At 39.5% G+C, this 27,814-nt stretch overlaps 1 protein-coding gene and 1 long non-coding RNA gene across 7 annotated transcripts in view; one reads left to right on the top strand and one right to left on the bottom strand.

Annotated features, from left to right (window-relative positions):
- The window catches only part of ARHGAP28 (Rho GTPase activating protein 28), a 223,163-nt gene that overhangs the window by 49,479 nt on the left and 145,870 nt on the right, over positions 1 to 27,814 (bottom strand). For 5 of the 6 annotated variants that reach the window (XM_039218727.1, XM_039218725.1, XM_039218729.1 and 2 more), the window contains exons 4-8: positions 19,745 to 19,837; positions 13,101 to 13,190; positions 3,251 to 3,301; positions 2,483 to 2,567; positions 498 to 640 (exon numbers count right to left, since the gene is read on the bottom strand). In XM_039218727.1, coding sequence (XP_039074658.1) covers positions 498 to 640; positions 2,483 to 2,567; positions 3,251 to 3,301; positions 13,101 to 13,190; positions 19,745 to 19,837 — 462 coding nt within the window. The remainder of the gene's footprint in view (positions 1 to 497; positions 641 to 2,482; positions 2,568 to 3,250; positions 3,302 to 13,100; positions 13,191 to 19,744; positions 19,838 to 27,814) is intronic. The other variant, XM_039218726.1, reaches the window with a different exon arrangement.
- On the top strand, positions 11,734 to 13,091 carry LOC120221364. The gene is made up of 4 exons (XR_005525790.1): positions 11,734 to 11,913; positions 12,175 to 12,334; positions 12,686 to 12,786; positions 13,028 to 13,091. It is a non-coding gene; the product is annotated as an uncharacterized LOC120221364 (long non-coding RNA).

The raw sequence follows: 27,814 nt of genomic DNA, 5'->3' as shown, positions 1-27,814 counted from the left end.
CAGCATAATGAAGTCTATAGCTCTACCTGCCTATTCCATAATAACAATATAAACTCTTGAGTCTATTTTTGATGAATTTTTAGTGCCTGCCCCGTAAGTGCTCACTTCTTATTGAATGACTGTGACTTTCTTCAGTGCCCTCTTCTGATGTGTGGCTTCTAGAGGCACAAGTAGGTGTACAGTTAGAATCTGCACTAACCTATAAGTAAGAATATAAAGTGTGTGAAAGCACACAAGCCAGGAAATCCTATTTCTTCTGTAAAACAGTATTCAAGCATACACCCTCATAACTCTTCCTCAACCCAGTCTTGCCAGGGACAGCCAGGCAGGCTGTGCACTGCACAATAAATGGTGCCCTGGTGTTATACAACACTGTTGCCTGTCCTCTCCCTCCACACACAGATGTTTTTATTTATTTATTTATTTTTTAAATACTAGTTTGTCCCATGGAAAAGTCACAGAAAGTTATCAGAATAATCATGAAAGTTTTTACATACAGTTAAAGCAAAGTCCTCTTTCTTAAAATCTGACTTCTTAAATTTGTTTCTTTTTGGAGCCTCTGTAACCATTTCTGAATAAGATACTTCGAAGGACAGCTCTTCAGTTTCTGGTAGAATGTTTTTTTCCAGATAATTGTCATCTAAAAAAAAAAGATGTATGATATTTTATAAGTCATTTAATCAATCACTATCATTTCCTATAAAATAAGCACAAAATATTTATAAGTTAACTTATAAGCATGTCAGAATGTTTACATCCAAGGAATAGCATCAGACTCACCCAGAAGATTTCAGTTAAATGATAATGTGGGGTCATCAGATTTCCTTCCCTATGAATGAATTTCTGTAGTCATTATCCAAACAAACTTTCTATTTCACCTGATGCTTTTAATCTTGGATTTTTTCTGCCTCATGAAAGGCACTAGAGAATTACTAGAGGAAAGCCCGCAAATGAGGTAATTCTGTTACCATGATAATATAGTTACGTCCATCTAAACCCAATGTTGCTCCTACTGGGGAAGCAGAAGCGTAAGGCAGAAGGAGGAAGGGCAGAGACTTCCTGCCTAAATTCACTTCTCTTACTGTTTTTTTTCCCAAACTATGGGATTTTTGTCTCTTAAGATGTATTAAAATTCAATTTGGACTTCACTGCAAGGTTGTTCCGGTAAATTAATCCAAAATCTTATGATTTAATTTGGTTACCTGACCTTGTGTGCTGTTTATGAAGAAACAGCCCAATGGGTGACAAGTAATGTCCCACATAAATATTTTCCTTGAGGTAGTCTAAAATTTAAGACCATAGATTCCTTGACCAAAAACAAGTGAATCCAGAAATCATCTGAGTAACCCTAAGCTCTGATTTCTGACTAAGATTTTGACTTGCCATCTTTTTTCGTTGCTTGGGAAAAGTTTTCATATGCAATCAAAGACCAATTTGTTTACAAAAAAGAGAACTCATCTCTTCTACCCTCTTCTATAGACAGGGACCAAAGGACAACCAAACAGGACAAAAGGAATAACAACAAAAAGAAACACTAGAAGACCCAAAGAATCTTACTTTAAAAACTAAATGGAGAAATTTGCAAATCAACAGATTGTAAAGTTCTGAGCTGAAATACTAATCAAAAATACAGTAAATGGATGCAGTAAAAAATTAGGAAATGGCGAAGGGGGAGTTTTGATTTTCACTCCTCATACGGAGGCTTGCATTTAAAGTGGAAGAAGATGGATTGTTAAAGAATATTCTAACTTCTTACAGCTTTATACACAGAGGTTTTGGAGAGTGGTGATTACAGTGCTCCAAATCAACAAACCACCCAAGTAGAGTTTTACCTTTTAGAGGCGTGACTTGAACTGAATAACAAATATCAGAACATTTTCATCACCCCAACTCATTTGAATTTTGAAGTTAATGTTGAAAGTGTGAATCCCTGTTGTATACAAGAAGAGGTACATATTTAGGGAAAAGGTCAAGGACTCACCAGAGTAGGGCCTCGAAGGAGGATTTTGGATTCCGTACTGAGCCCCTGAGGCATGCCCAACACTCAAGTGGAAGAGGCCCAATTAGAAGCTAAGTCTGTAACCTTGTGTGTCATGAGCTTCTCTGGTGCTGCTTACACTTGAGCATAAGCAGAGATTTCTGGAAGTATCCTACTTCCTGGCCCACTTGCAACTATTAAGCAGATCCAGATTACTTGTGAAACAGATCTCAAATCAAAGACACAACCCAAGTGAGTACTTTCTAAATGATGTGATGGTGGTGAAGGAGAAAAAGATTCTGCTTCCAATTTGGCTCAATTAATTTTGGCTGGTGTGACAGAATGGGGTGTTTGGAGCTGGCAGGGAGTGGGTGCTGGAGTGACAGAACCAAAATGGAAAGAAAAACACTCTGCCCTGGCAAAGTTACTGCCAAGTGTACTGAGTGCCAGAACAAAAGCAAGAAGACACAGCCTAAGTCCCATCGAGAAGGAGGTGTCACTCACCACTCACTGCATTCTGAACTGATGGTCCAGGGTCTGGAGATCCATTGGAATGAACTGGGAGAGCTGGAATGGTCTCCAGTATGGACTGTGAAACAAGGGAAGACATTTTATCATATAAGCACGGGCTGCCTCACATCTCGATCTGGTTTACGTTCTGCAGTTTACAAAAGTTCTTTTTACACCAAGAGATTCTTGCTTTCATACAGGGCCTGCACCTCATTTCCTGCTCCTGTGTTCAATCCAGACCTGTATAGCTCACACAGGCTTCTCAAAGGAGAACTGTGTCAAGGTCAAAGTAACTATGTCTTCTTAGCTCTGGAGAATTTGCTGTTCATATCCTTCCTAACATGTAGAAATTACAATGCTTGATGTCACCTAGTTTGCCAATTGCAGTATTTATTATTTTTGGTGCAGCAGCCACACATTTTGGGCTTAAATTCTAGGTGATGGAGGCACTTTGATTGCTCAGTTAGGCATCAGAATTAGGCTTAGGTCATGACCTTATGGTTCGTAAGTTCAAGCCCCACATCGGGCTCTGCACTGACAGTGTGACAGTGTGGAGACTGACTGGGATTCTCTCTCTCCCCTTCTCTTTTTCTCTGCCCCTCCCCCACTTGCACCCATGCTCCTTCTCTCTTTCTCAAAACTCTCTCAAAATAAATAAATAAACTTAAAAAAAGAATTCCAGGTGATGACATAGCTACATGGCTAACAGAAAGGACCCTGGGACCAAACTGCTGGGATTCTAATCCAGGCTCCCCGACTTACTGTGCAACTTTGAGCAAGCCACTTGAGTTCTCTATTGCTTAGTCTGCTAATCTATAAAATGAAGATGGTAATAGAACATTCAAAGAGTTATTATGAATTTTAAGTGACTTTTCCTGTATAAATTACATCAAACAATATCTGATACACACTGAGCACAATATGAGGGTTGGCTACTCTTGACAATCAACATATTAATTCCTTCACAACAAAATACAGAGTGAGAGTAACTACCAAAAGCCTAAATATGCTTTCTAGTTCAGTTTCTAATTTGCTGCTTTCTTCACTGAGATCCTGCCAAAGCATCGCCCTCCCCTGCGATATTGTCAGAAGCTGAGTATCTTTCTAAAGCCCCATGAAACAAGTCACCTGCTCAAGTCTGGATGGGTACTGGTAAAAAAAAATTTATACACAAGTCTACCATTTCTGCCAATATAAATTTTAATGTGGGAGTTATTATCTCTGAATGTGTGTGACGATGAAAATCTGCTATTCAATCAGCAATCTTTTATGGTACTATTCAATATAAAGTCTATTCATTTTTTCCAGAGCCTGATGTTATTTCTTTTATTCTCATATTTATTTAGCAATAACTGAACACCTGCTTCATGAAAGATCCTTTATCATATGTACGAATTACACAAGGGAAGTCTAGATTTTTGAGACTTGTGTGCTCTTTTTCCTTTTTTATCTCAAAGGAGGTGACACACTTGTAATTGTGTAAAAATCATGTAAATACACGGCCAATTATTAAAACATGGATGCCCAATTACTGTAATTGGTAGGAGAATGAAAAGACATAAAAAGGTCTAAAGCCACACAACTGACTGCCAATCAGATTTATGGTGGCTCTCAAAACTAATCTGTACACTCAAATCCTTAAAATGATATGGACCACTTTTCAGTGGTCTTCGGAAGTTTTCCAAAAAGAAATGCTTTCTCAAACTTTTAAATGACTCACCTGTGATAGACAACAGTTTTGAAAACGGAGAGACATTTATTTACAGTCTGAAACTGATGGTTTGGGATGCTTAAAGCCTACTAAATGCCAATTTCTTAATCTGTGAAGTAGAGAAGGGTCCACCTGCAGAGTTGGTTTGCTTGGCCTGAGGCCAACCTACTGGCCAGAAGGCATGCCTGCCCTTTGTAATGTAAACGACTGTGGGACTGTCTTGGAGGAGGCAGAAGTTTAAACGGTGATCCCTGCTCTTGAGCTATTCATAATGAGGACTACAGAGTAACATTTATAAAACATTATTAAAAAAGAATCAAGCCACTGTTCAGAGCTGATTTCTACAACTGTGTGTTTATTGGAGGGTAATGGAGAGGGAAGAGGTGCCGCCTGGAAGGGTTTCACCCAGAGGTGGATAAACTGGCACTGGAATTCAAAGCTTGAGGGAAAGGACTGAGAGAGCCAGAGGAGGCTGGCAAAGGCCTTCAGGGCTGCAATGGAGTTAGAAAGTTCAGGTACGGAAACACCTGAAACATTTCAGCAACCCTTGAATTGTGGAGAGACTGGTTTGCCAGCAGTTGAGGCAAGGTATTATAAAAATCTGAGAAATAAATTAGTCAAGACAGTCAACTCAAATGATGGAAGGCTCAGAAAGCCAGGTAGAGGAGCTGAGACTCCCATATGGGTTAAACCAAAACAGAACAGAACAAACAAAAGAACATTCATGTGTTAAAGCAGAGGAATGATATGGTAAGAATGAAAAAGGAAGATAAACCTGCCAATAAATGGACCTTGAGTTTTGAAGTAGGTTGACTGAAAAGGCTAGGTGCTTGGTATTTATAGTTTTTTTTTTTTTTAATGTTTTATTTATTTCTAGGAGAGAGAGAGAGAGAGACAGCGTGAGCAGGGGAGGGTCAGAGAGAGAGGGAGACACAGACTCTGAAATAGGCTCCAGGCTCTGAGCTGGCAGTCAGCACAGAGCCCGACGCGGGGCCCGAACCCACGAACCGCGGGATCATGACCCAAGCGAAAGTCGGACGCTTAACCGACTAAGCCACCCAGGCGCCCCTGGTATTTATAGTTTTAAATCATCCATTCATCTATTAAACATACTAACACTAGCATCATTTTTAAATTTTTACTAGTTATTTTAATCTATTTCAAACATTATTACCATTCCTACCTAAAACACACCTCCTCTGCTTCTCCATAACAGACCCTACCGTTTCCCCATGTGGCTGACTGACCACCAGAGGCTGGGCTCCGCCTGGTAAGGAGCGGCGACATTTTCCAGCCAGTGAATCACGCAGCACTGGGATTGGAGAGTATCATTTATGGGGGATGATGATTTTAGATTCCAACCTGTGAAAGGTTGGCACTATCTGCTAGAGTTCTCTCAAAACTAGAGTTTGACAGTACGCTATTTCCTTCACATTACAGAAACACCATACCAAACATTTTCCATGTTCATTACTTACAGGAATGTTTCTGACCTTCCTGACTGGCTGCTTCCTTTTTCCTCAAGGTCTGAGTGTGTGTGTGTTATACCTCGATGTACAAAAGTTGCCTTGAGTCAATACAGACAGTAAGGTTCCCCTTCTTCCTCTTCTGTACCTGAGATCAGAACTGATAAATCTACATCTTACTAAATTCTCCAAAACTACACATTTTTTTGAAACTGCAGTGTAATTAACACATGGTGTTCTATTAGTTTCAGGTATCCAATATAACGATTCAATACTTCTATATATGTCTCAGTCCTCGTCGAGGTAAATGTACTCCTCATCCCCTTTATTTCACTCATCCCCCCCACCTCCTCTCTGCAACCTCAGTTTGTTTTCTGTACTTCAGAGTCTGGTTTTCTGTCTCTTTTTTTAAATTTTGTTCATTAGTTTTGTTTCTAAAATTCCACAGATGACTGAAATCACACGGTATTTGTCTTTCTCTGTCTATTTCACTTAGCATTATACCCTGTAGGCCCACCCACGTTGTTGCAAATGGCAAGATCTCATTCTTCTTTATGGCGGAGTAACATTCCATTGTATACATATATGCTGCATCTGCTTTATCCATTCATCTATTAATGGACACTTGTGTTGGCTCCATATCTTAGCTATTGTAAATAATTCTGCAAACACAGGGGCGCATTTATCTTTTTGAATTAGTATTTTTTTCCTTTCAGTAAATACCCAATACCCTAGAGATAAACTTAAATAAGTCACATTCACTGACAAATATGCAATCAATTTTAAAATAAAACATATAATAATAATTACAAAATCTATCCAAATGTGAATTTAAAGGCATTCCAATGATATCTTAGATAAAAAATTAAATCACATGTGAAATTATAAGCTAAATGTTAGACAATAAGAACAATAAATTCCAAAAATCCATGATAAAAGCTAAAGTATTATTCAGAGATTAATTCTTAGCATTAAATCTAAATAAGATCAAAAATAAATATGTTTATAATCCAAGAGACTAGAAAAAAATATACAAGACCAAGAATGAATGAAAAAATAAAGATTAAATAAATTAACACAATAGAAAAAGTAGGCTTCAATAAAAAAGACAGTCTCTTTAGCAAATAGTGTTCGGAAAACTGGACAGCAATGTGCAGAAGAATGAACCTGGACTACTTTTTTTTTACACCATACACAAAAATAAACTCAAAAGGGATGAAAGACCTGAATAAAGACCTCAGATAAAGGGTTAGTATCCAAAATCTATAAAAGCTTATCAAACTCAACACCCAAAACACTAATAATCCAGTGAAGAAATGGACAGAAGACATGAATGGACACTTTTCCAATGAAGACATCCAGATGGCTAATAGACACATGAAAAGATGTTCAACATCATTCATTATTAGGGAAATACAAGTCAAAACCACAATGAAATACAACCTCACACCTGTCAGGATGGGTAAAATTAACAACTCAGGCAACAACAGATGTTGGTGAGGATGTGGAAAAAGGGGAACACTTTTGCACTGTTGGTGGGAATGCAAACTGGTGCAGCCACTCCGGAAAACAGTATGCAGATTCCTCAAAAAGTTAAGAACAGAGCTACCCTAAGGCCCAGCAACTGCATTACTAGGTATTTATCCAAAGGATACAAAAATGCTGATTCAAAGGGGCACATGCAGGGGCGCCTGAGTGGTTCACTTGGTTAAGCATTTGACTTCGGTTCAGGTCATGATTTCATGGTTGATGAGTTAGAGCCCCATGTCGGGCTCTGTGTTGACAGCTCAGAGCCTGAAGTCTGCTTCAAATTCTGTGTATGTCTCTCTCTCTGCCCCTCCCCCACTTGTACCCTGTGTCTCTCTCTCTCTCTCAAAAATAAATACATTAAAAATTTAAAAAAAACCCAAAGGGGCACATGCACCCCAATGTTTATAGCAGCACTATGAACAACAGCAAAATTAGGGAAAGAGCCCAAATGTCCATCAACTGATGAATGGATAAAGAAGATACGGTATATATATGCAATGGAGTATTACTCAGTGATTAAAAAGAATGAAGTTTTGCCATCTGCAACAATGTAGATGAATCTAGAATGTATTATGCTATGCAAAATCACTCAGCGAAAGAGAAATACCATTAATTTCAGTCATTTGTGGAATTTAAGAAACAAAACAGATAAACATAGGGGAAGGGAAAGAAAAATAAGGTAAAAACAGAGAGGGAGGCAAACCATAACAGACTCTTAAGTACAGAGAACAGACGGAGGCCTGCTGGAGGGGAGGGGGGTGGGGTGATGGGCTAAATGGGTGATGGGCATTAAGGAGAGCACTTGCTGGGAGAAGCACTGGGTGTTACACGAAGTGAAGAATCACTAAGTTCTACTCCAAAAACCATTATTATACTATATAATAACTTGGATTTAAATACAAATTTTAAAAATAATTATATCAGAAAAGAAAAAGTAGGCTTCGTTAATTAAAGGCAGTGACTTCTTTAAAAATATTGCTGATACATGGGGTGCCTGGGAGGCTCAGTCGGTTAAGTGCCCCACTTCGACTCAGGTCACGCTGTCCCACATTGGGCTCTGTGCTGACAGCTAGCTCAGAGCCTGAGCCTGCTTCAGATTCTGTATCTCCCTCTCTCTCTGACCCTCCCCTGCTCATGCTGTGTGTGTCTCTCTCTCTCTCAGAAATAAGTTTTAAAAAGCTTAAAAAAATATTGCTGATACAGACAACTATTTCCATTCAAATTGGGATAAAAGACATAAATATTAGGAGTAAAAAAAGGAGAAATAGCTACCTCATAGAAATTTTAAAAATTATATGCTTAAATAGTATGTGTAGATATTTGTATATGTGTGTATACACAAATATCTACACATATTAAAATGATAAATAAACTGGATGTTTTGCTAGAACAAACATGTATTACCAAAACTCATACCAGTTGGGATAAAAAGGAATAAAACTCCAAACCATATCCATTGAAAAATTAATCAAAGCACTATGTCTACATTAATGCCAGGCCTTGGGGGTTTCATAAACAAAGTGCAATACAAATTTATATATAATGGATTTTATAGATTATATATTTACACAAAAATGTAATATATGGATCCAAAATACTGAAAAAAAATCAAATTATTTAACACATTCATACCAAGGTTACTATAACTCTGTAAAAATGAAAAGAAATTATATATCTAGGCTAATCCCACTTATTAGAATAGTGGTAAAAAATGCTAAAACTGGGGTGCCTGGGTGGCTCAGTTGGTTCAGTGTCTGACTTTGGGTCAGGTCATGATCTCACAGTCCATGAGTTCAAGCCCCACATCAAGCTCTGTGCTGACAGCTCGGAGACTGGAACCGGCTTCGTATTCTGTGTCTCCCTTTCTCTCTCTCTCTCCTCTGCTCACGTTCTGTTTCTTTCTCAAAAATGAATAAACATTAAAAAAAATTTTAATGCTAAAATAGTAGTAAATGATATATTTTGTAGTGTAATAAAATAATGTAAAAATATAAGGGTTTATTATCAATAAAATTATAGCTCAATATTAGAAAGACTTATCAACAGAATCTCCTTAATTGCTTAAAGATGAAAAATATATTCATTTTAATAGACGATGAACAATTGTTTTATATCATTCAACCTCCATGTCTAATAAAAACAACTAGAAGTCTCAGAAACCTAGAACAAATAATATTCTACTTAACAATGAAACGTAAAAGAATTCATGGGAAAATCAAGAACTTATCAGAAGATCCTCATAATTATTATTCAATATAACAAGTGATTGTGTGTGGTCCAATAAAACAGAGAAAAGAAATAAAATGACTAGGGGCACCTGGGTGGCTCAGTCGGTTAAGCCTCTGACTTTGGCTTAGGTCATGATCTCATGGTTTGAGTTTGAGCCCCGCATCAGGCTCTCCACTCACAGCACAGAGCCTGCTTCAAATCCTTTCTCCTTCTCTCTGCCTCTTCCTTGTTCATTCTCTCTCAAAAATAAAAATAAATATTTTTTTAAAAAACTTAAAAAAAAAGAAATAAAATGGCTATTTTAAAGATTGAGTCAAGAAAACTTTCACTCTTTCAGGTGATATCTGTGCAACTTATAAAATCAAATGAAAAGTTTTTAGTAGTACGAAGAATTTTCAGAAAGGAAGCTATAAAATATATTTTTATGAGAAATCAAAAAATTTACTTCCCTTACACTGCCACAAAACTAGAAGTTTTCCTGAAAAAGATCTACCATTAACCTATCAATGAAAACTAGTAAGTTCCTAAGCAGTTAATCAATGAAAAAATGTATAAGAAAGAATATTATGAACTTCTATTGAAGGACAGAATACATAAGTAAGTGGAAAGACAATTATTATTTCTCAAAGAGTCAATATTTTAAAATGTGAATTTTCTGCCCAACATTAATCTTTAAATTCAATAAAATTCTTAGTGAAGTTCTAACAAAATTTATTTAATGGGTGGTGAGATTGTCATCCTAAGCTCATTTGGAAGTAAAAAAATTTCTGAGAAGAAAGAAAATTTTGATCCAGAACAATGAAGGTGAAACACATCCCAACAGATTTCAAAAACAAACTGCAGAGTCATAGTAATTACGATAGACCCCAGATGTACAGAGATTTCAATTATTGGAAAAGTAACAGTTCTAATGTATGTAAAAGATGAAAGATTGAAAAAAATATTGGTCAAGCCAAGGTTATCCTTTAGGAAAAGGAAAAAAGGTTATCTACTTTATAATGTTTCACAACAGAAACTCCAAGGGCAAGTCGTGGGGACCCTCTGAAGTCTTGAAGATGACAATGAAATGTCCTTGGGAATTCACCCTTCCAGGCAAGATTTACTTTATAGGTGTCATGGCCAGGACCCCTGAAGCTCTTGCTACCATTTCACTGAATTACTAGAAGAAACTGCAGAACCCACCTGGTATGCCACTGGTTCCTTATAATCAAGAATCAGGGAGGTCAAAATGTATTTCTCTGGTGGTAAGAAATTCTAGACTGATTTTCAGTATAGGTGCAGTAAGGGTTAAGTTCCCATCTCTCTTAGCAACTAACCGATTTGTTCAACATTTCTAAGTAAAGATATTCTGAGTAACAAACAATCCAAAGTCAGTCACATTGGAGATGGTACCAATCAGACTGTTTTGAGCCTCAAGACTGCTGATACTTTTATTTATATCACAATTAGCAATCAATCAGTTTTCAGGAAAAAAAATGAAAACAAAAATAAAATCTGAATGATTCACTTACTCCAGGAAACCACATCTGTAAATGCTACACAAGACCACTGTCTTACACTCTCAAGCTTTCAAGAATACTATATTGCAGACAATATATGCCTAATAAGGATTTGGTGAACGGATGAGTGGATTAATGAAAACCTAGAAAACAAGGCCTACCCCAAATCTTCCTCCTCAGCAACTCAATTATGTAACCATTCTGCTTCAAGTGCTACTTGGTGTGTGCACAGAACCACGTGCAGTCCTTTGTTGGCTTAGATAACATGCCTTGGGCGTAAAGTCAGCTAGAGAGAGAAAGACAAGGCGTCAGGCTGCGTCAGGAGCTTTTGTGTTAAATAGGAGATGTGGAGGAACCTCAGCAGGCGTTAAACAAGGCTTGCATTTTTATTTATTTCCTTATTTTACTATTTATTTATTTATTTATTTATTAATATAAGTTATTGTCAAGGTGGCTAACATATAGTGTATATATAGTGTGATCTTGGTTTTGGGGGTGGATTCCCATGATTCATCACTTACATATGACACCCGGTATTTATCCCAACAAGTGCCCTCCTCAATGCTTTGCATTTTTAGATCAATGACTTGCAGCTGGGGGAAGGATGAGTTTGAGGGGTTAAAGCTAAAGTCAGAGAGAGATCACTTAGGAGGCTACTTCAGTAATACAGTAAAGATGATAAGTTTCTGTACTAAGGAAGTAGTTACAGGAAAAGAGGAGAGTAGATATATTCTAGAATGTAGAATATTCTAGAACACAGAATATTCCTGAATGTAGAATGTAGAAATAACCTTTATAAGACGAAATCCATAGGTCTCAGAAAGGAGCACATGGAGGGCAGCTTGTAGGCAGAAGTGAGGCTAATGCTTAGGGATGGTACCCTGGGCACATGGCAGCGTCACCAGCTAAGAGAATATACAGGATCCTACGCAAAGCTTTAGGCAGGAGTCCCCAGTCACTGGGGCACAGCACAACTGTGAAAGATCTATGGTAGGTAACTCCTCATTTCTGTAGTCATCAGAGTATGAGTGACTTACTGTTTTCATCCCATCAGCACTGGAGAGCGTCTCTAAAACAGAGACATCCTCACTCATCTGTATTCCCATGCACAGTCTTAAATAGGAAAGTGGCAGCTGAATTTAGAACCAGTAGCTCAGACCCTGTGGGTAACCCTGAACCTATCTGTGCCTGTAGTGCTGTTGATAAGTTACCCGTTGACAAATGCCACTCACATTCTTTTCTGTTTCTTAGATGACCACTGTAACAAAGCAATCTCAAAACCAAAACCCTGAAAACACAACAGAAAAGCTCCTTCACCTGGGGCTAACAGCTGTCTCTCTGAACGATGGGAATCTGCTGCATGTGTTGTGCATGCGAACATCAGCCATCCTTTCTCTTAAACTGGACACCAGTGAGAAAATACTGCCCAGAGGGATTTGTAAATGTGCCCCCTCTACTTGCCTGACTAATGGGCTCTTGCCTTCCAATCAACCTGCCATCAAAGAACCTCTATCTCATTTAACAGGGTCTCTCACTTCTTCTGGTCCATTGTATCCCCCCTCCCCCATGCCAGAGCAGCTACAGAGAGACCCCAGGTGGGGAACCCCAGGGGTTCTGGGGAGGGGGGATGATGAGACTTTCTGAGAAAGAAAAGTACAGAATCTGTCTGAAGTGGAGGATTTATATGGGTGTGATCTAAGGCTGGAAATGTAGAAGTAGTGCCTTCAATATCCGGGTGAGGGCTTTTTAATTTACCCTGCAGGTAAAGAGGACCTCTGGGTCAAATGGCAAAGACAGTTGGATCATTGGTGTGAACTCAGCCAACAGGACCAAATGTAACAAATTCCTCCGTGCTGGATACCGGTAGAGAACATCCTTTGGGTTTCTGACCACAGTGGTATTAGTTTATGCAGCCCTCTTTTATAGTAAGATCTAGCCGTTCTTAGTTGTGAGTCTCCTACTTCCTAACTGTTCCAGCATTGGCGGGGGGGGGGGGGGGGGGGGGGGGGGGGGGGGGGGGGGGGGGGGGGGGGGGGGGGGGGTGTCTACTGGCAGCTGTGGTTTCTTTGCAATCTCAGGGCAAGGTTTTCTTATCTGTTTTGAGGAAACTGCTTCTTCTTGCCTTGAATTTGCCATTTTGCCCTGATGTGCAATTGTCTCGGCACATGACGACTTACCACAGAGCCACTCCTGGGAACTGCAAAACTCCTTTCTTCATCTGGGGACCCATCCGACAGGGCGGTACTGTTGAGAGAAGCATCATCTGGCTAAATGGAGAAATAAAAGTACCATTCTTATTCAGGCAGACACTTCTCACGTGTTCGTGTATTGCAGTACGCGTATGTATTTAGACATGAGTGACAGCATACAAAGCTGTGACTGCCTGGGCAGCCCTTCAGGGGACAGCACTATGAGCACCTACACGGCAGGCCCTCTGGCAGACACTGGCCCCTGTAGCAGACACATCTTTGCCCTCCACAAATTCCCTTTTGTTTAACAATATCTTGGTTTGGTTCCAGGGAGTTAAACCAAAGAACTTCACTTCCAGGATTCCATGCAGCTAAGAGTGACCATGTGACAAGTGTGGTCGATGAGATGCAAGTGTAATCTTACCAAGAGTGCTTCTGGAATGGCTAAGGCTTTCCTGACCAAAAAGAATTGGGTCAGCTCACGACATCTGTACGCTCATGATAGCATCGCAGATGACAGCCTACAGTTGCCAGGTATCTTGTTTGAATAAGGAGGATGGCCATGGCCAAGGATGGCAGGGTGGAGGATCAAACCCACCAGGGTTTGTGCAAAGGCATCATGTACATGCCCCATAAGACTCAGACCTCCAAATCTCCATGTGGAGCAAAATAACTCCAACTCTTCTGTTACACATGGCCAAACACAAACTTGTCTAATCTTAGTTTTTTAAACACACCCTATGATTATCTTCTGCAGTGACTAGAATTCAGTAGCAACAGTACCAAGTTATGTTTATAAAGCTGGAAACAGATTTTTGCTTTAGCAGACAATGGCTTCACTAAAATTTAAGATAGAAATAGTCTTTTCTTTACTGAAGGAAACGTGTTGCAAAACAGAATGTATTTGATACTTATGAATACATACAGTATTTTCTCTTTTGAAAAACTGTCGTTCACCTTGCTTGACCACATTTTCTAAATTTCTTATAGAGGATAGGCATTACTTTATAAAATGAACAAAGGACTTTTTTTTAAGGGGACAAATAAAATGCAAATACTAGTACAAAAATTTTAAGTCAAGATGGTGAACTGACAATTGTCTACCCTTCCCATCCACAAACACTAAAATGGCAGAAAACATATAATTTTTTTAAAGGAAGACATTTTTTTAAGGAAGACATTTTTAATAGCACTGGAAACCAGCAAAGAATTCTACAGCAGACCAACTCATAGAAATCTGTAGATGAAAATAGAATTAGTTTGGTAAAATAAAAATCTCTACCTATGAGCAGCATAAAAGAAAATTTCTAGAGAGGGAGAAGAAAAACAAACAAATAACACAGAATTGTACAAAGGCTAGGAAAGGGTCCCAGGCACATAGTTAAAAAATGTGCAAAATAGGAGCCAACTACACCAGCTCCAAAAATAGGCAGAGAGCCCCTAAATATAACCCAGGAAACCTTCCCAAAATATAGTCCAAATAAAATGAACTAATTGCCTTGGGGGGGTGGGTTCCTAGTGTGAGTATAGGGGTCTGAGAGAGAAGGAAATCAGGAGGCCACAACAAAAGTCACAGACAGGAGACTGAAATGAAATCAGTTTTGCCCGGAAGGAATAACTTAGGCCCTTCATCGTGTCATTGGTTTGGCATCTGGGGAGAATGTTCACCAACGTACCCGCCTCCTCTTTGGACCTTAAAGCTAAGGGCACTCCACTCACAAGGACACACAAGCAAAATTCTGGCCTTTGGAAAAAATGATCTACTCAAGTGCAGAGGAAACATACAGCAATTTCCTAACTGATTCAAAACTAATGAAGTCCTGTGCTATGATTCTGCAGAGAATTTTAAGAGGCCACAGGGCTTGTAGTTCCACCTGAGGGTATGCTGGTACCTTCTGCCTTGTGGAACACTTTCCACTCTATGCTTCCGTGGATGGAGTCTTTGGAGGACCACCTCACCCTCTTGCTGTGACAGGATTCTCGTGGACAGAGGTAGGAGGGAGGGCCTAGGGGGGCTGGAGAGGAAGAAACAACCTGGAGCCACAGATTTGGCCCAAAGCTTTCTCTGCAGTGGAGGCAAAACCGAACATCTCCAACACTGGCTGCCACCTCAGGGGAGACGTGCGCTTCCCTGATCGGATGGTTCTCACACTCAGGCAGACATTTCACAGTCTGTGTCACTTTTTATCACACGTTCTTAAAGTTGGCATTTCTCCACATAAGAGGAAAAACAACTGGGAGAAAAATCCTAAATATTTATACCTTAGTTGATAGTGAAAATACCGAAAAAATAAATATTTACACGGTAGTCTGTTATTTTTCTATATGAGCTTAGCCCTCAGGACCAAGCTTTAGCTGAGAACACCCTCCACTTGGGAGACACACACACAGAATTAGTCTCTGTTGTTGTTTCTTTCTGTAGATGCATTTTTTAAAAGATAGAACTTAAAGGCACTGGGGTGCCTCAGTCGGTTAAGCAGCCAACTTTGCTCAGGTCATGATCTTGCAGTTTACGAGTTCAAGCCCCACGTCAGGCTCTGTGCAGACAGTTCAGAACCTGGAGCCTGCTTCAGAATCTGTGTCCCTCTCTCTGTGCCTCCCCTGCTCATGCTTTGTCTCTCTCACTCTCTCAAAAAAATAAACATTAAAAATTTTTTAAAAAAGAATTGTTATTTTTGATTTACCTACTAAGTTATTTCTTTCTGAGTTTATGAGCTATTGGTGATGGCCTGTGGGTGGCTTGTCTGCCAAAAATCTAAATTATGTTGCATATTTACCCAAGAGAAATGCGAATATACATCCTTTACGTGATATGAATGTTCACGATGGCATTATGTGTAACTGCTCAAAATTGGAAACAATCCAAATGTCCATCAACAGGTGAACAGATATACCAACAGTATATTCATGCAATGGATTACTGGTAGTAATAAAAGGACCAAACTTCTAACACATGCAGCAAATGGATGAATCTAAAAATTATCTTGAGTGAAAAGAGACAGACATAAGAGTACATACTGTATTTATAATTCTTCTTATATGAGCATTAAAACCAACCTAAGGGTTAAAATCAGTACAAGGCTTGCCTGGAGGATAAGCAGGAGGCTAATAGGCTGGAAAGGGCCCCAGAGAGATTTCTGGGGTAATGGAAATTTTCTGTTTTGACGGACTTGTGATTATGTGGGTAAAAATATACGTTAAAAACAACTGAATTATACACCTAAAACACATGCATGTGTTTTTTGTAAATCTATCTCAGTAAAAAACATAAAAATAATTTGATTCCTTAAAAAAATGTGCTTCTTTGGGGTGTTTGGGTGGCTCGGTCGGTTAAGCATCTAACTTCAGCGTAGGTCATGATCTCAGGGTTCATGTGTTTGAGCCCTTCATCAGGCTCTGTCCTGACAGCTCAGAGCCTAGAGCATGCTTCAGATTCTGTGTCTCTCTCACTCTCTGCCCCTCTCCCGCTCATGCTCTAAAATAAACATTAAAAATATATTTTAAAAAAACCATAATTTTTCTCTTCAGAGTGATTTAAGGGGCAATGGGTATCTATTATGAACCAAGAATCCACTGCTAAAATAATGGGAAAAAAGAAATAAGAATATGTTTACTGAAATTCAGAAAAAGTGAGATAAGCTACAATAATTATCATCATGACCAAGAAAGAACTATTAATCTACAACATAATGATGAAAAAATCCAAGTAAACAGGCTAACAGGAGAGGAAATTTAGGAGATGCTGAAATTCAATTCAAGCAAAGCAACAATCATCTGATGTGTGTTCTAGAAGGCTAGAAACACAGAAAATGGGGAGAAAATAATTTAAAACGTAACAGAAGACAGCGTGCAGAAACTGGAGGGAAAAAAAACAGTCCTTGGGTAGAATGAACTTGTGGAGCAATGACCAAAATAAATGCAATAAAGCAGATCCTCGTGACAGTTCAGAACTCTAGCAGTAAATTCAAAATAAATTAAAAATTCCAAAGTTGAAAAAATTTGCACAGTAAACAAACAAACAAACAAAACCACTTATATATAAAGGAATGAGATTCAGGTAACCAAAATAAGAAACGAAAAGAAAAACAATAATGTAAGAGTGCAACATTCAGTGAGCAGTAAGAGGAATTCTACCATAAATGCTTTCCCCAACAGCTAAGGTCTTCTGTTAATAAGGGTCCGTCATCTGACACATGTTCCTATCAGGAATATCAACATGGTATTCAGAGTTTGCTGGATTAAATCTGCACGCTACGGGGGCAGCATAAAAGGAAAACGTTAAAAGTCCAGGCTAAGGCTGGCACTGCGTTGTACACAGTGGTGCCAGTCTTGGTCTACCCACTATTAGTTCCTTGCTTTGTGACTAAAACAAACTCCTACATGTTTAAATCAAAGTTCTTTAGATTTTCTTTTCCATGAAGCAAACACAGATGTAACTGACATTTTTAAACAGATGGTATGATTGTATTTTGCAGTAAATTATGAATCAATACCAAGTGTAGCCATTTGATTTCACTCACTCAAGACACTGGAAACAAACTAGATGAACTGATTTGCTTTTTGACTAGACTAACACCTCAAGTGACTAATTCATTTATGTGGAATGCACATTTTATCTATACGAGGAGTGATCTGTAGAGTAGGTTTGATGTGATGGAAGCCTGCGTGGTAAGACGTTTATAAATGCGAAAATTCAGTGGCATGTGTGATTTAGAGTCAAGGGTCAACCACACAGAATACATAAAAAGACTATTTCTTTATTTTAAGTAGCTTGTTGCAAAATAAACACTTTGGATATTAATGAAATCATAAGATGTTATATGAAATCTTTTTTAAAGGTTTGTTGAGGTATAACATACCTCAACCGCAAATATGTAAAGAGTAAAGCATTCATTTTGATGTTGTTTTGAGAAATGTGCTGACCAGTGAAACCATCACGAGTCAAGACAATGAACAAAGTGAGCACACCCAAAACGTTCCTGTCCCCCTTTGTCACATCATCCTTCTCTCCTCTCCTCACCCATCTGGGGTTCCCAGGCTTTTACAATCTCCTTTCCCTCACTTTAGGTTAGTTTACATTTTCCATACTTTTACATAAATTGAATCTTTTTGGTCTGGCTTTTTTCACGTGGCATAATTATTTTGAGATCCATCCACGTTGTACATATTAATAGTTCACTGCTTTTTATTGCTGAGTAATATTCCATTGTATGGATATACCAGGATTTGCTCATCCATTTACCTGCAGGTAAAAACTGGGTTGTTCCTTGTTTGGGTCTATTACGTGAGAAACATGTGTAAGTGAGTCTCTGTAGGAATATATATTATATCTGAGTAGAATGGCTGGGTTTGAAGTAGGTGCATGGATAACATTTTAAGGTTGCCAGGGGCACCCAGGGGGTCAATCAGTTAAGCCTCTGACCTCAGCTCAGGTTATGATCTCACAATTCATAGGTCCAGCCTGCTTCAGATTCTGTGCCTTGCTCTCTCTCTTCTTCTATCCATCCTGTTTTCTCTCTCTTTCTCTCTCTCTCCTTTCTCTTCTCTCTCTCAAAAATGAATAAATGTTTAAATTTTTTTTAATATTAAAAAAAAAGAAGTTGCCAAATTATTTTCCAAAGTGGATGGAGCACTTGACTTTGCCACCAGCAGGGCAGCCAAGTGTCAGCTGCTCGGCACCCTTAGCAACTCCCTCCCCATCAAAACAGCACTGATGAAAAAAGCAAATGGAGAAAATTTTGACAAAGACAACTACCATCATGTGCAAATTATGAGAGAGGACAAGCAGAGGCGTGAGTAACCACAGGTGGGCTCGATATAGTCACATGCACAGTCAAAGGCTCTCCCCAACGCTATCTCGTAAGGGAGGAGGGAACCTACAGGGATTCGCCATTTCACCTTTTGCTACTCTGGGAGGAAGGGAGGAGAGGAAATAGGAGGATGGAAAAGGAAGAGAGAAAAGAGACTATGTAACCTGTACCAATGGAGAGAAGACAGCTTGAAGTAGGAGTGTACACAGAAACATGTGAGGAAAGGCTCTGGGCTGAACTGTGAATTAAGTAAACTTTCCTGGTTGTAAACGGATATATGCTTGACCTTTCTCCTCTGGCTTGCCTGACTTTCCCCTCCTCTGGGTGAGCAGGGCAAAGAAGTGGGGATGGGGAAAAGCAGCGAGAGGGGGAAGGGAGGGAGGCACTGGCCACCTGGGGTTACATGCATGGTCAGAAGAAAGGTGCCTGGTGTTCACCCTGCACGGGGAAAACAATAGAAAACCTGAGGACACCTGCTTCTCCTCCAACAGATGGACCCATGACTTGATGGAACTAGCACTCTTATAAGAATTTTTTAAAATAAAAGGCAAACTAAATCTGCCCCAGAAACTACAAACATCAGTTTTCCGGGTATTTCTCTGTTTTTATAGAGCATGAAATTATTTGTAGGCTTAACTATTAAACTTGGGTTTGTTTACTGCTGAAGGTTTTCCTGCAAATTGATTAAAGGTATGTTGAGAGCTCTAGCTGTCCAGCCATCTTAATTATGGTGCATTGCTTTCAAGTTCTGCCTGATTGTCTTGAGAAATCTGGCTTCTTCATTCATCCCTACTCCCTCCCAATTATCCTGCTGTAACTTACCAAGGAACCACTTGTTTTCATAACTCCCGGCAGCTCTTTTTCCTCCTCGGCACCATCCAACTGAGCAGTATGACTGTCACAGGTATCACCTGACTAATGAGAGAAACGAAAGCCTTTTTTATCCAGGTATATCTGTCCCAACATGACTGTTTATTTGATTATACATCACACAAACTCTATAAATGGACAGCCATGGGGTGATATACAGAGTTAATGACTGACCTGTGCAATTTCAAGGGCATTCACCAATTCATCCACAATTATACTGATCCTCATAAACATTGTGTACTATAGCAGAACAGTGTCAAGAGCAGACCCTGTTAGTTATCGGCCAAAATCCATGTTTCTTTCCTTCCTAACTTATGCACATCATGATCTGTTCTAAACTAAAAAGACAGGAGTGCGATCATGTGATGGTTATGACCAATGAGATACAAGTAAAATCCTACTATGTAGAGCATCCGGGAAGGCTTGTGTTTTCTTGTTTAAGTGGATAGAATCTGCTGGCTGATGCTTCTTCCAGAATATGGACATGGTGACTGTGATGCCCAGATATTCTAGAAGCATTAAATATAAGCCCACATGCTAGGTGGAGCAGAATGGAAAGATGAAAAGGTTGGTAGATCCAGGCCTGGGATATCATCAGCCACACCAGCCTCAGACTCCTTATTTTAGAAGGGCAATAAATCTCTAATTGCCTAAGTCATGCAGCTTACTGATAAAAGTATGCTACTTTAAAATCAGACTTTACGACTTTTTTGCAATGCTTTATAAATCAGCAGTCAGTATTTTTTTCAATTAAGAAACTGGAAATACATTAGAGTGACTGTCTCAGAAACACATATGACTGAACCAAACATTTCATTCCCATTCACTGAATATTGTAAAAGCTCTGATTTTCAGTATGCAGCAAGTATATGTGGAGACTATTCCAACTGTGATCGATAGCACTGTAGACTTTGTGCATATGCTCTATGATTTTTAGCAGCACTTGTGATATAATGGCATTCCCCCAAATAAGATGCAATTATTCTATTCCATGACAGAAGCAACATTGTGCCAAATTAAACACACAGGATATTAATGAAAGCATAAACTTCTACTGAGACTTCAGAAACTGTTATTTTTCTTTTTGCTTTTCCATATTTTCTAATTTTCCCCCAAAGTGTACCCATAATATTCATAAGAAAAACATACATCTGTTTTGAAGTGAAACCTATGCTAATGAGGCAATCCAGGAAGCCAGGTCAGGACAGAGGCCTGAGGGCACACCACTCCCAATAAATCAGAATTAGAGAAAGGCGTGCATTGTAAGACCCGCTCCCCAATGGCACTGGACACGAACAAGGTGTTCTAATAACAGGTGAGAAATTGTTAGAAATTCCTGGGAAATAAAACAAATAATGTATTTCATAATTATACAGATTTTAGCCTAAGAACAGTGTAAAACAATACTGCTGGCAAGCAACGGATAAATCTACAAAAAGCAAACAGACAACCAACCAAGTAAACTCAGTGTGAAAATTACAAAGGGTAGGAAGGGGCCCTAGTGCAACAGCTGCAATAATTTATCGTAAAGTGAGAGGCTAGACAGACCTCCCAAAGGCTCCCTTTACACTGGACAGCAGGCAGCAGCTAAAAGCACTCTGGCTCGAGTGAACCACCTGCCATGGGAAGTTGTCCGGGGTTGGAACTCAAACAGACCTCAGTTTCAGGCTGCCTCGGACTGCCATGAAGGACACGGAAGATGAGGATGAAAGGAAAACATCGGTGTTGTCTTGGATAGAAAGAAATGAAATCATTTACCACTTCTCCCTTTGGTGTGTGCTTGTGTGTGTGTGCACACACGTGCATGTGCACAGGAGCATGCATGCACACCCATATATACAGTGAAACCAGCTTCTATTCATACACTGTTCACATACCTCACTCACACAGTATCCAAAATCAGCCCTCTTATCCAATAAAGAGTCCTCTGGGAAAATATCTAATCATGGCAGAGAAATCATACACCAACGACATATCCTAAGTAATCAATTAGTCAATCTAGTCCATTAATAAATCAATCACCAAGGACTAGTGGTCACTGAGAAAACCAATGTTAGGAGAAAGTCACTCATGGAGAAAAAGAAAATTCTAAAAAAGTACAGTGATAAACACTGTGAAAAAGAATTGAGAAAAGGGAAAAGGCTTAAAATGATTTAATTTCAGAGAGATTTGAGAAGATGGTGTAACCATAAATCAGGACTAACTATAAAATAAAGGGAAGTCAGTGAAAAAGAAGGAGTTTTTGTCAATTAACAGTATGACTACTGAATTAAAAACTCAATAGAGGCTACATTATAACCACTCATGGCAAAAATGAGAATTAGGGATCTATAAAATGATATAGACAAAATCTCCTAGCATACAGAATAAACAGAAAAAAGACCAGGAAATATAGCAGACAATTTAAGAAATATACAAGTTTAATATACAGGCAATAAAAGGAAGAATAGAGAAAATGGAAAAATGATGAAATAATTAAAGAGATAATGGGAAGAAAATGGTTATAACTGAAAGAAAAGGAGTATTTTTCAGAAACGAAAAGCCGAGCGCTGATCATGACTTAAAGATTTCATATCCTGATGACAGTTGAGGTCTCCAACACGAAAGATAAACTTAAGGAGTCCCTGGTTGGTTCAGTTTGTTAACAGGTCATAATCTCAGGGTTCATGAGTCCAAGCCCTGCATTAGGTTCTCTGCTGTCAGCACAGAGCCTGCTTCAGATCCTCTGTCCCCCTCTTTCTGTGCCCCTTCCCCACTCACACACACATACATGTATGTGCTCTCTCTTCCTCAAAAATAATTTTAAAAAAATTAAAAAAATAAATGTAAAAGGCTTTCAGAAATACAAAAATGAAAGGATACAAAACAAATAGGATTTAGAGAGAAATCAGGCTTTTCAACATTAACACTATATGAAAAAGCAAACAGATTAATATTAAAAATTTCTGTAAGAAATTAATTTAGGGCCCAGCACTTTGATACTCAACAATTTAGGACTTAAGCTTTTTGGATATGAAAATTTAGTATCCAGAGAGATTTCTTACCAGATTTGTTCAAAGGATAAAAGGTACAATCTGCTAAGAAGATGTAACATTTTGTAATATATATATGATTATGCAAATTAATATTTTTACTGTTTTCTGTAGTCACTCTGCTATGTTAGCCCTCACCATCCTCCATGAGTATTCGCTTTCTCGTTCTATAAACTGGTCTGTAGTTCAGAGTGGGGCCTGGAATAAAACTTTAATGTCCTCTTCCTTCTCCCTGCTAGACTTCTTCAATTGTTTGGCACCACACTTGCTCCTTGATTCACCTTTAAAAGGTGGTAAGACCTTTCAGCAATTGAAATAAAAGAAATAGTGATAAAAGGGAAAAGAAACAAAATAAGCCTAGACTAATCATGAGAGTCCACGGTTAGGGGGATGTGTTAAGTGTGCACGTAAGACTTCTAACAAGCCTCTATAAGCACAGAAGGTGCTGCCTTGACATCTGGTAAAAGCAGAAGGGCCGTAAGTGGTCTAACCACAAGCTCCCCTCCCACTCTGCTCCCTTATATAAGGTCCCCCAGCAGGACCACGGTCCTTATCCAGGAGGCCAGACACGATTCCTGCTTATCCCTCAGCAGTGGCTTTCCGTTCCCGTGGAACTATTCCTGTGGAATTAGTCAAACAAGCCAATCATATTCTCCCATGGGAACCAAGGGGAGCCTCACTCTCTTGACACTTCGCAGCCTGCCTCCTACAGCCCCTAGTTATTCACTGTTCCCAAGCACACCCCACATAGCTCTGGGTGGTGTGCGGTATCCTCCTAACCCAAGCTGTGAGAAAATGTGGTAATAAATTGCTGTTGTACTTCTCTGTCCATTGTCAGGTGTCAAGCCACCCCTATAACCCTAGCATGGGAATTCCTCCCTTACCTACAGGGTGAAGAGGAGGCGATCAAAAGAGTTGGTAGAGTCAGCTGGGGTGAAGCCTCATAGAAATCCATTATTTGAAAACACCAGTATCTACTCTACAGGCCCCTCCTCTGGCAGGTCTGAGGAATAAGGGGCAGACAGACAGGGATAACAACTCAGAATAAATGTCCTGGTTGAAAGTAAGGTATGGAAGACTCCCTGTAATGCAGGAACAGTCTAAAACCTGAGGAATACTTGCTGCCAACTCAACAGAAAAAGTAAAGACTCCGGGCTAAACAGAGTTAACACTCCTGTGAGAAATATAATGAAATTAGGGGGGAAAGAACAACTAGACACAAAACCTGCAAAAACGGGATGCTCCCAGCTCCAGTTGACTACAGAACTTGACCTACCCTCAGGCAGCAGAGGAGCAGCTGGAATAACAATGGGCCACATCCAAACCCTTAAGTAGCATTTGCAAGAGACAAAGGGCTAGCCTGTGTTAGGACAACTTTTTAAGACCCAGACATAATGTCCCCATAAAATATGTGTAAGATGAAAATAAACTGTATAGAAACTAAAGATCAGCAGCAGCACCGTTATTCATCAGATCAAGGATGGTACATGGGTTATTCTTAGAACTGCAAAAGAATCCCTCTTCCTCTGCTAGGAAGGGGGAAAAAAAGTAGACCTAAAGAGAAGGAAACATGAGTCATAACAGAGGAAAGTCTCTCACCATAAATTTCTGTTGCCATGAGTCCAAGTGGAGGCAGAGGTCAATAAATCCATGTCTTTCTACGTCTCCTACTCTGGGCGCCTCACTTCAGTAAAAGGACCCAGGCCTTCGGCCAAGTGGTACAGATGATGGCATGGCATTCATTACTCTCTCTCTCTCTCTGTTGCGCGCGCGCGCGCACACACACACACACACACACACGCCCTCCACTGAGATCACATCATTGGCAGTGATGAGCTCAGGTTAGCACTCTTGGAACCGCTGTACTAAGACAGACAGGGTGGGCTCTAATAAAGGTGTTTACCTCCTTTGCTAGAAAGTGTACTTGTTCCCACCCACTGTTGCATATTGAAGATGCTATGGTGCTGTCCCCCAACGAAATTATCTACACGTAGAAAATAACTGGAACGTCAAGTATTTCCTATGTCAAGAACTAAATCACTACTGACAGATACATGGAGAGCAGCAGCAGGTTTTCCATTACGTGTTCAGCAAAAAGAACAAAAGCTTAGCTGATGACCCCGCTGACATGTTGACTTCTGGCTGGGGCTGGAACTGTAGCTGTGGTTTTGTTACTGTAGGTGCAGACAGGCCACGGAGTTATTGGTGGGTTTAACCGTTTAATTGTTCACTCCTGAATTCAAAAGTCTCTGTTTCCTTCTTTGTAACAAGGCACGCAAGCATTTTGCTCATGTCCTCTCGACTGCCTTGAGGGAATTGCTTTCTCTAACCTCCTCCTTCTCAAGCCCCCTTGCTTTATCTTGCCAGTTGACCGTTTCTGCAGGGAATTGCTGAAATCCCTTCTTCATCCAGGATCACTTCCAAAAGAGGAGCTGGGATACAACAATAACCATCTGGCTACTGAGAAAAATGAAAGCGCAGTTTTATTCAGGCCTCTTCTCCCCAGGGCCATTGTGCATTCAGTCATGAACTCTGCATGATATGCGCACACTCACCCAGACTTGAGGGGACATCCATAGATGTTAGCGTGCACTGATCGCTGCATGTAGCCATCCACCACCAACACTGAGAGCCCACTACATGCGGGGCACGAAGATCGACTTGGTCTCTGTGGAGTATATTGTCAGCTGTTTACTCCAAACCCAGCCACCTGCCTTCCTGAGTTTTTCCTTTTCCAGGAACTTTTGTGTCCAAGTAAAAAAATGTCAATTTCTTAGCCTCTCTTGCAGCTAAGGATGATCACAAAACATTTCTGGGCAATGAAAAGTAATTGGAATTCTACAGAGTAAGATTTCCAGGAAACTAAGGTCAGAGAAAACAGAGTAAGATGGTGCAAGTTCCAGGACCATGGATATAGTGCTAGGAATGGCCCTGCCAACTTGTAAGCAAAAGGATGAAGGTTGCATATGACAAAACAGAAAGATAAGAGGAAGACAGATCCATGCTAATGCAAAGGAACACCTACCTTCCTTCTTCTTAAAGAGAGAAAAATAAATCTGTATTCGTATAACTCATGATTTCTTGGGTTTTCTGTTACATGCAATAAAATGGGAATATAGGTGACATAATCATTTTTTTAAAACTTTTTGTTTTCTTTTTTGAGAGAGAGAGAGAGAGAGAGAGACAATGTGAGCAGGGGAAGGACAGAGAGAGGGAGAGACAGAATCCGAAGACAGGCTCCAGGCTCTGAGCTAGCTATAAGCACAGATCCTGACATAATCATATTTTTAAAAACAGGGTGCATGACTATATTTACACAGTCAGTTATGTCAGTCCCACCCTTTGACTAGTTGTTTATCAATTATGAAATGAGAAATAAATTAGGTTGACTATTTTGCTCAACTAAATGTGTTACTGAAAGGAACATCTGATTCACATCTTCACATTAGACACAAATGTATTTGGGCCCCAGAATTCTGCTCATGATGAACAGTACTGTAGATCCTGTAATATACATCCAGAGGCTGATTTAGTATTTGCGATTTAGTATGTAATAGCTCTACTAACACAAGGGTTAAATATTCTATTCCTTTACAGCTAGAATTCCACTGAAAACTTTATTTATTGGATATTTAATTAAATCGTAAAATTTTATTTGGGCCCATAGAAATAGTCATTTTTCACCTTGCTGATTCATATTTCTTAAGTTTCCAGTACATATTATGTACTATTTTTATAATAAGGAAAAGCACATTTTTTGGAAGGAACAAAGAAATACTATTGAAGAATCAGCGTAGAACTGGATCGAGATAGCAAAATGCACATACTGCTTTCTCCTCCCCCCACAAATCACTCAAAGTGTCAAAAGAGATACCTTTTTCAAAGAGGAGATCTAGAAACCACTAAACATTTCCATTAGCAGAACAGAAATGTTGGATGTTTCTGGAAGATAAAAAGCAAGCAAGAATGGTTTGATAAGGGTAGAGGAAAACGTCGGCCTTAAAAAAGTTACAAGAGAAAAACGTGTCAGATAAAGGCTGGTATAGAAAAAAAGGTCAGATAAAAGATAAAGGCTGGTATAGGAAAAAAACACATATCCAACACGAGAATAAAGAGGACAGTAAGGCCTCTCCAATACAGAAGCCAATGGCCAAAGTGACTGAAGAATGTTTTTCTGAACAAAGAGGGCAGGAAAGCTTCCTTCCCTCTAACACTAAACCATGGGAAGCAGCTAAATACAAGTCCGGGATAAAACCCAACAAGTGTCCTCTTGTTGACAAAAGGACCACTTGCACAGGGAGTGGGGTGGGTGCTGTCCTGGTACAGTGGTCCTGGAGAGGAAGTTAAATTGCCCTTCCTTGGGGCCTTCTACAAGAATATAGACAGGAGAATAAAAAGGGAAGTTAAGCTTCCCTGAATAGCAATCAATCAATCAATCAATCAATATTTCTTTAAGACTGTCATTACTTTGGCATTGACACCATATTTGCATGTCTTTAAAGTGAAGTGTGACAGCTAACTGCCACACTTCACCACTCACACAGGCCCACAGTGCTATCCACTAGGAGAGTTCTGGGGAGTAAACAAGTCAATATAACTGCATAGGAAATATACAGTCATTACCTATGCTCATCAATCGATCAACCAGCCAATCAACCTAGCCCCACATTAATAAATAGGAATTAACACCCAATGATCAAAATCAACTGAACAATAGTAATGTGATGATGCCAAAAGTAAGCAGATGACCCTGAAGAAAACAGTAATTCAAGGAAAAGAAGACTGCTGCCTTGGAATTGAAGGTTTAATTTAGTACCTTCAGGGTGAAAAGGGGCTACTGCAGCCAAGAAACAAGAACAGAGCACTAAAATAAAGAGGAAGACAGGGGAAAGGAGCGGCCTCAGCTAATTAACAATGTGACTGTTAATTTTTTTTAATTAACAAAAGGCAGAAGCATCAATGCCACCATGAATACATGATGTTATTATGG

The sequence above is a fragment of the Hyaena hyaena genome, unplaced genomic scaffold (genome assembly GCF_003009895.1).
Source record: "Hyaena hyaena isolate Hyena2069 unplaced genomic scaffold, ASM300989v1 scaffold_777, whole genome shotgun sequence".
Lineage (NCBI taxonomy): Eukaryota > Metazoa > Chordata > Mammalia > Carnivora > Hyaenidae > Hyaena > Hyaena hyaena.
Note: the sequence above shows the minus strand (reverse complement) of the source record. Positions and strands in the feature narration are given on the sequence as shown.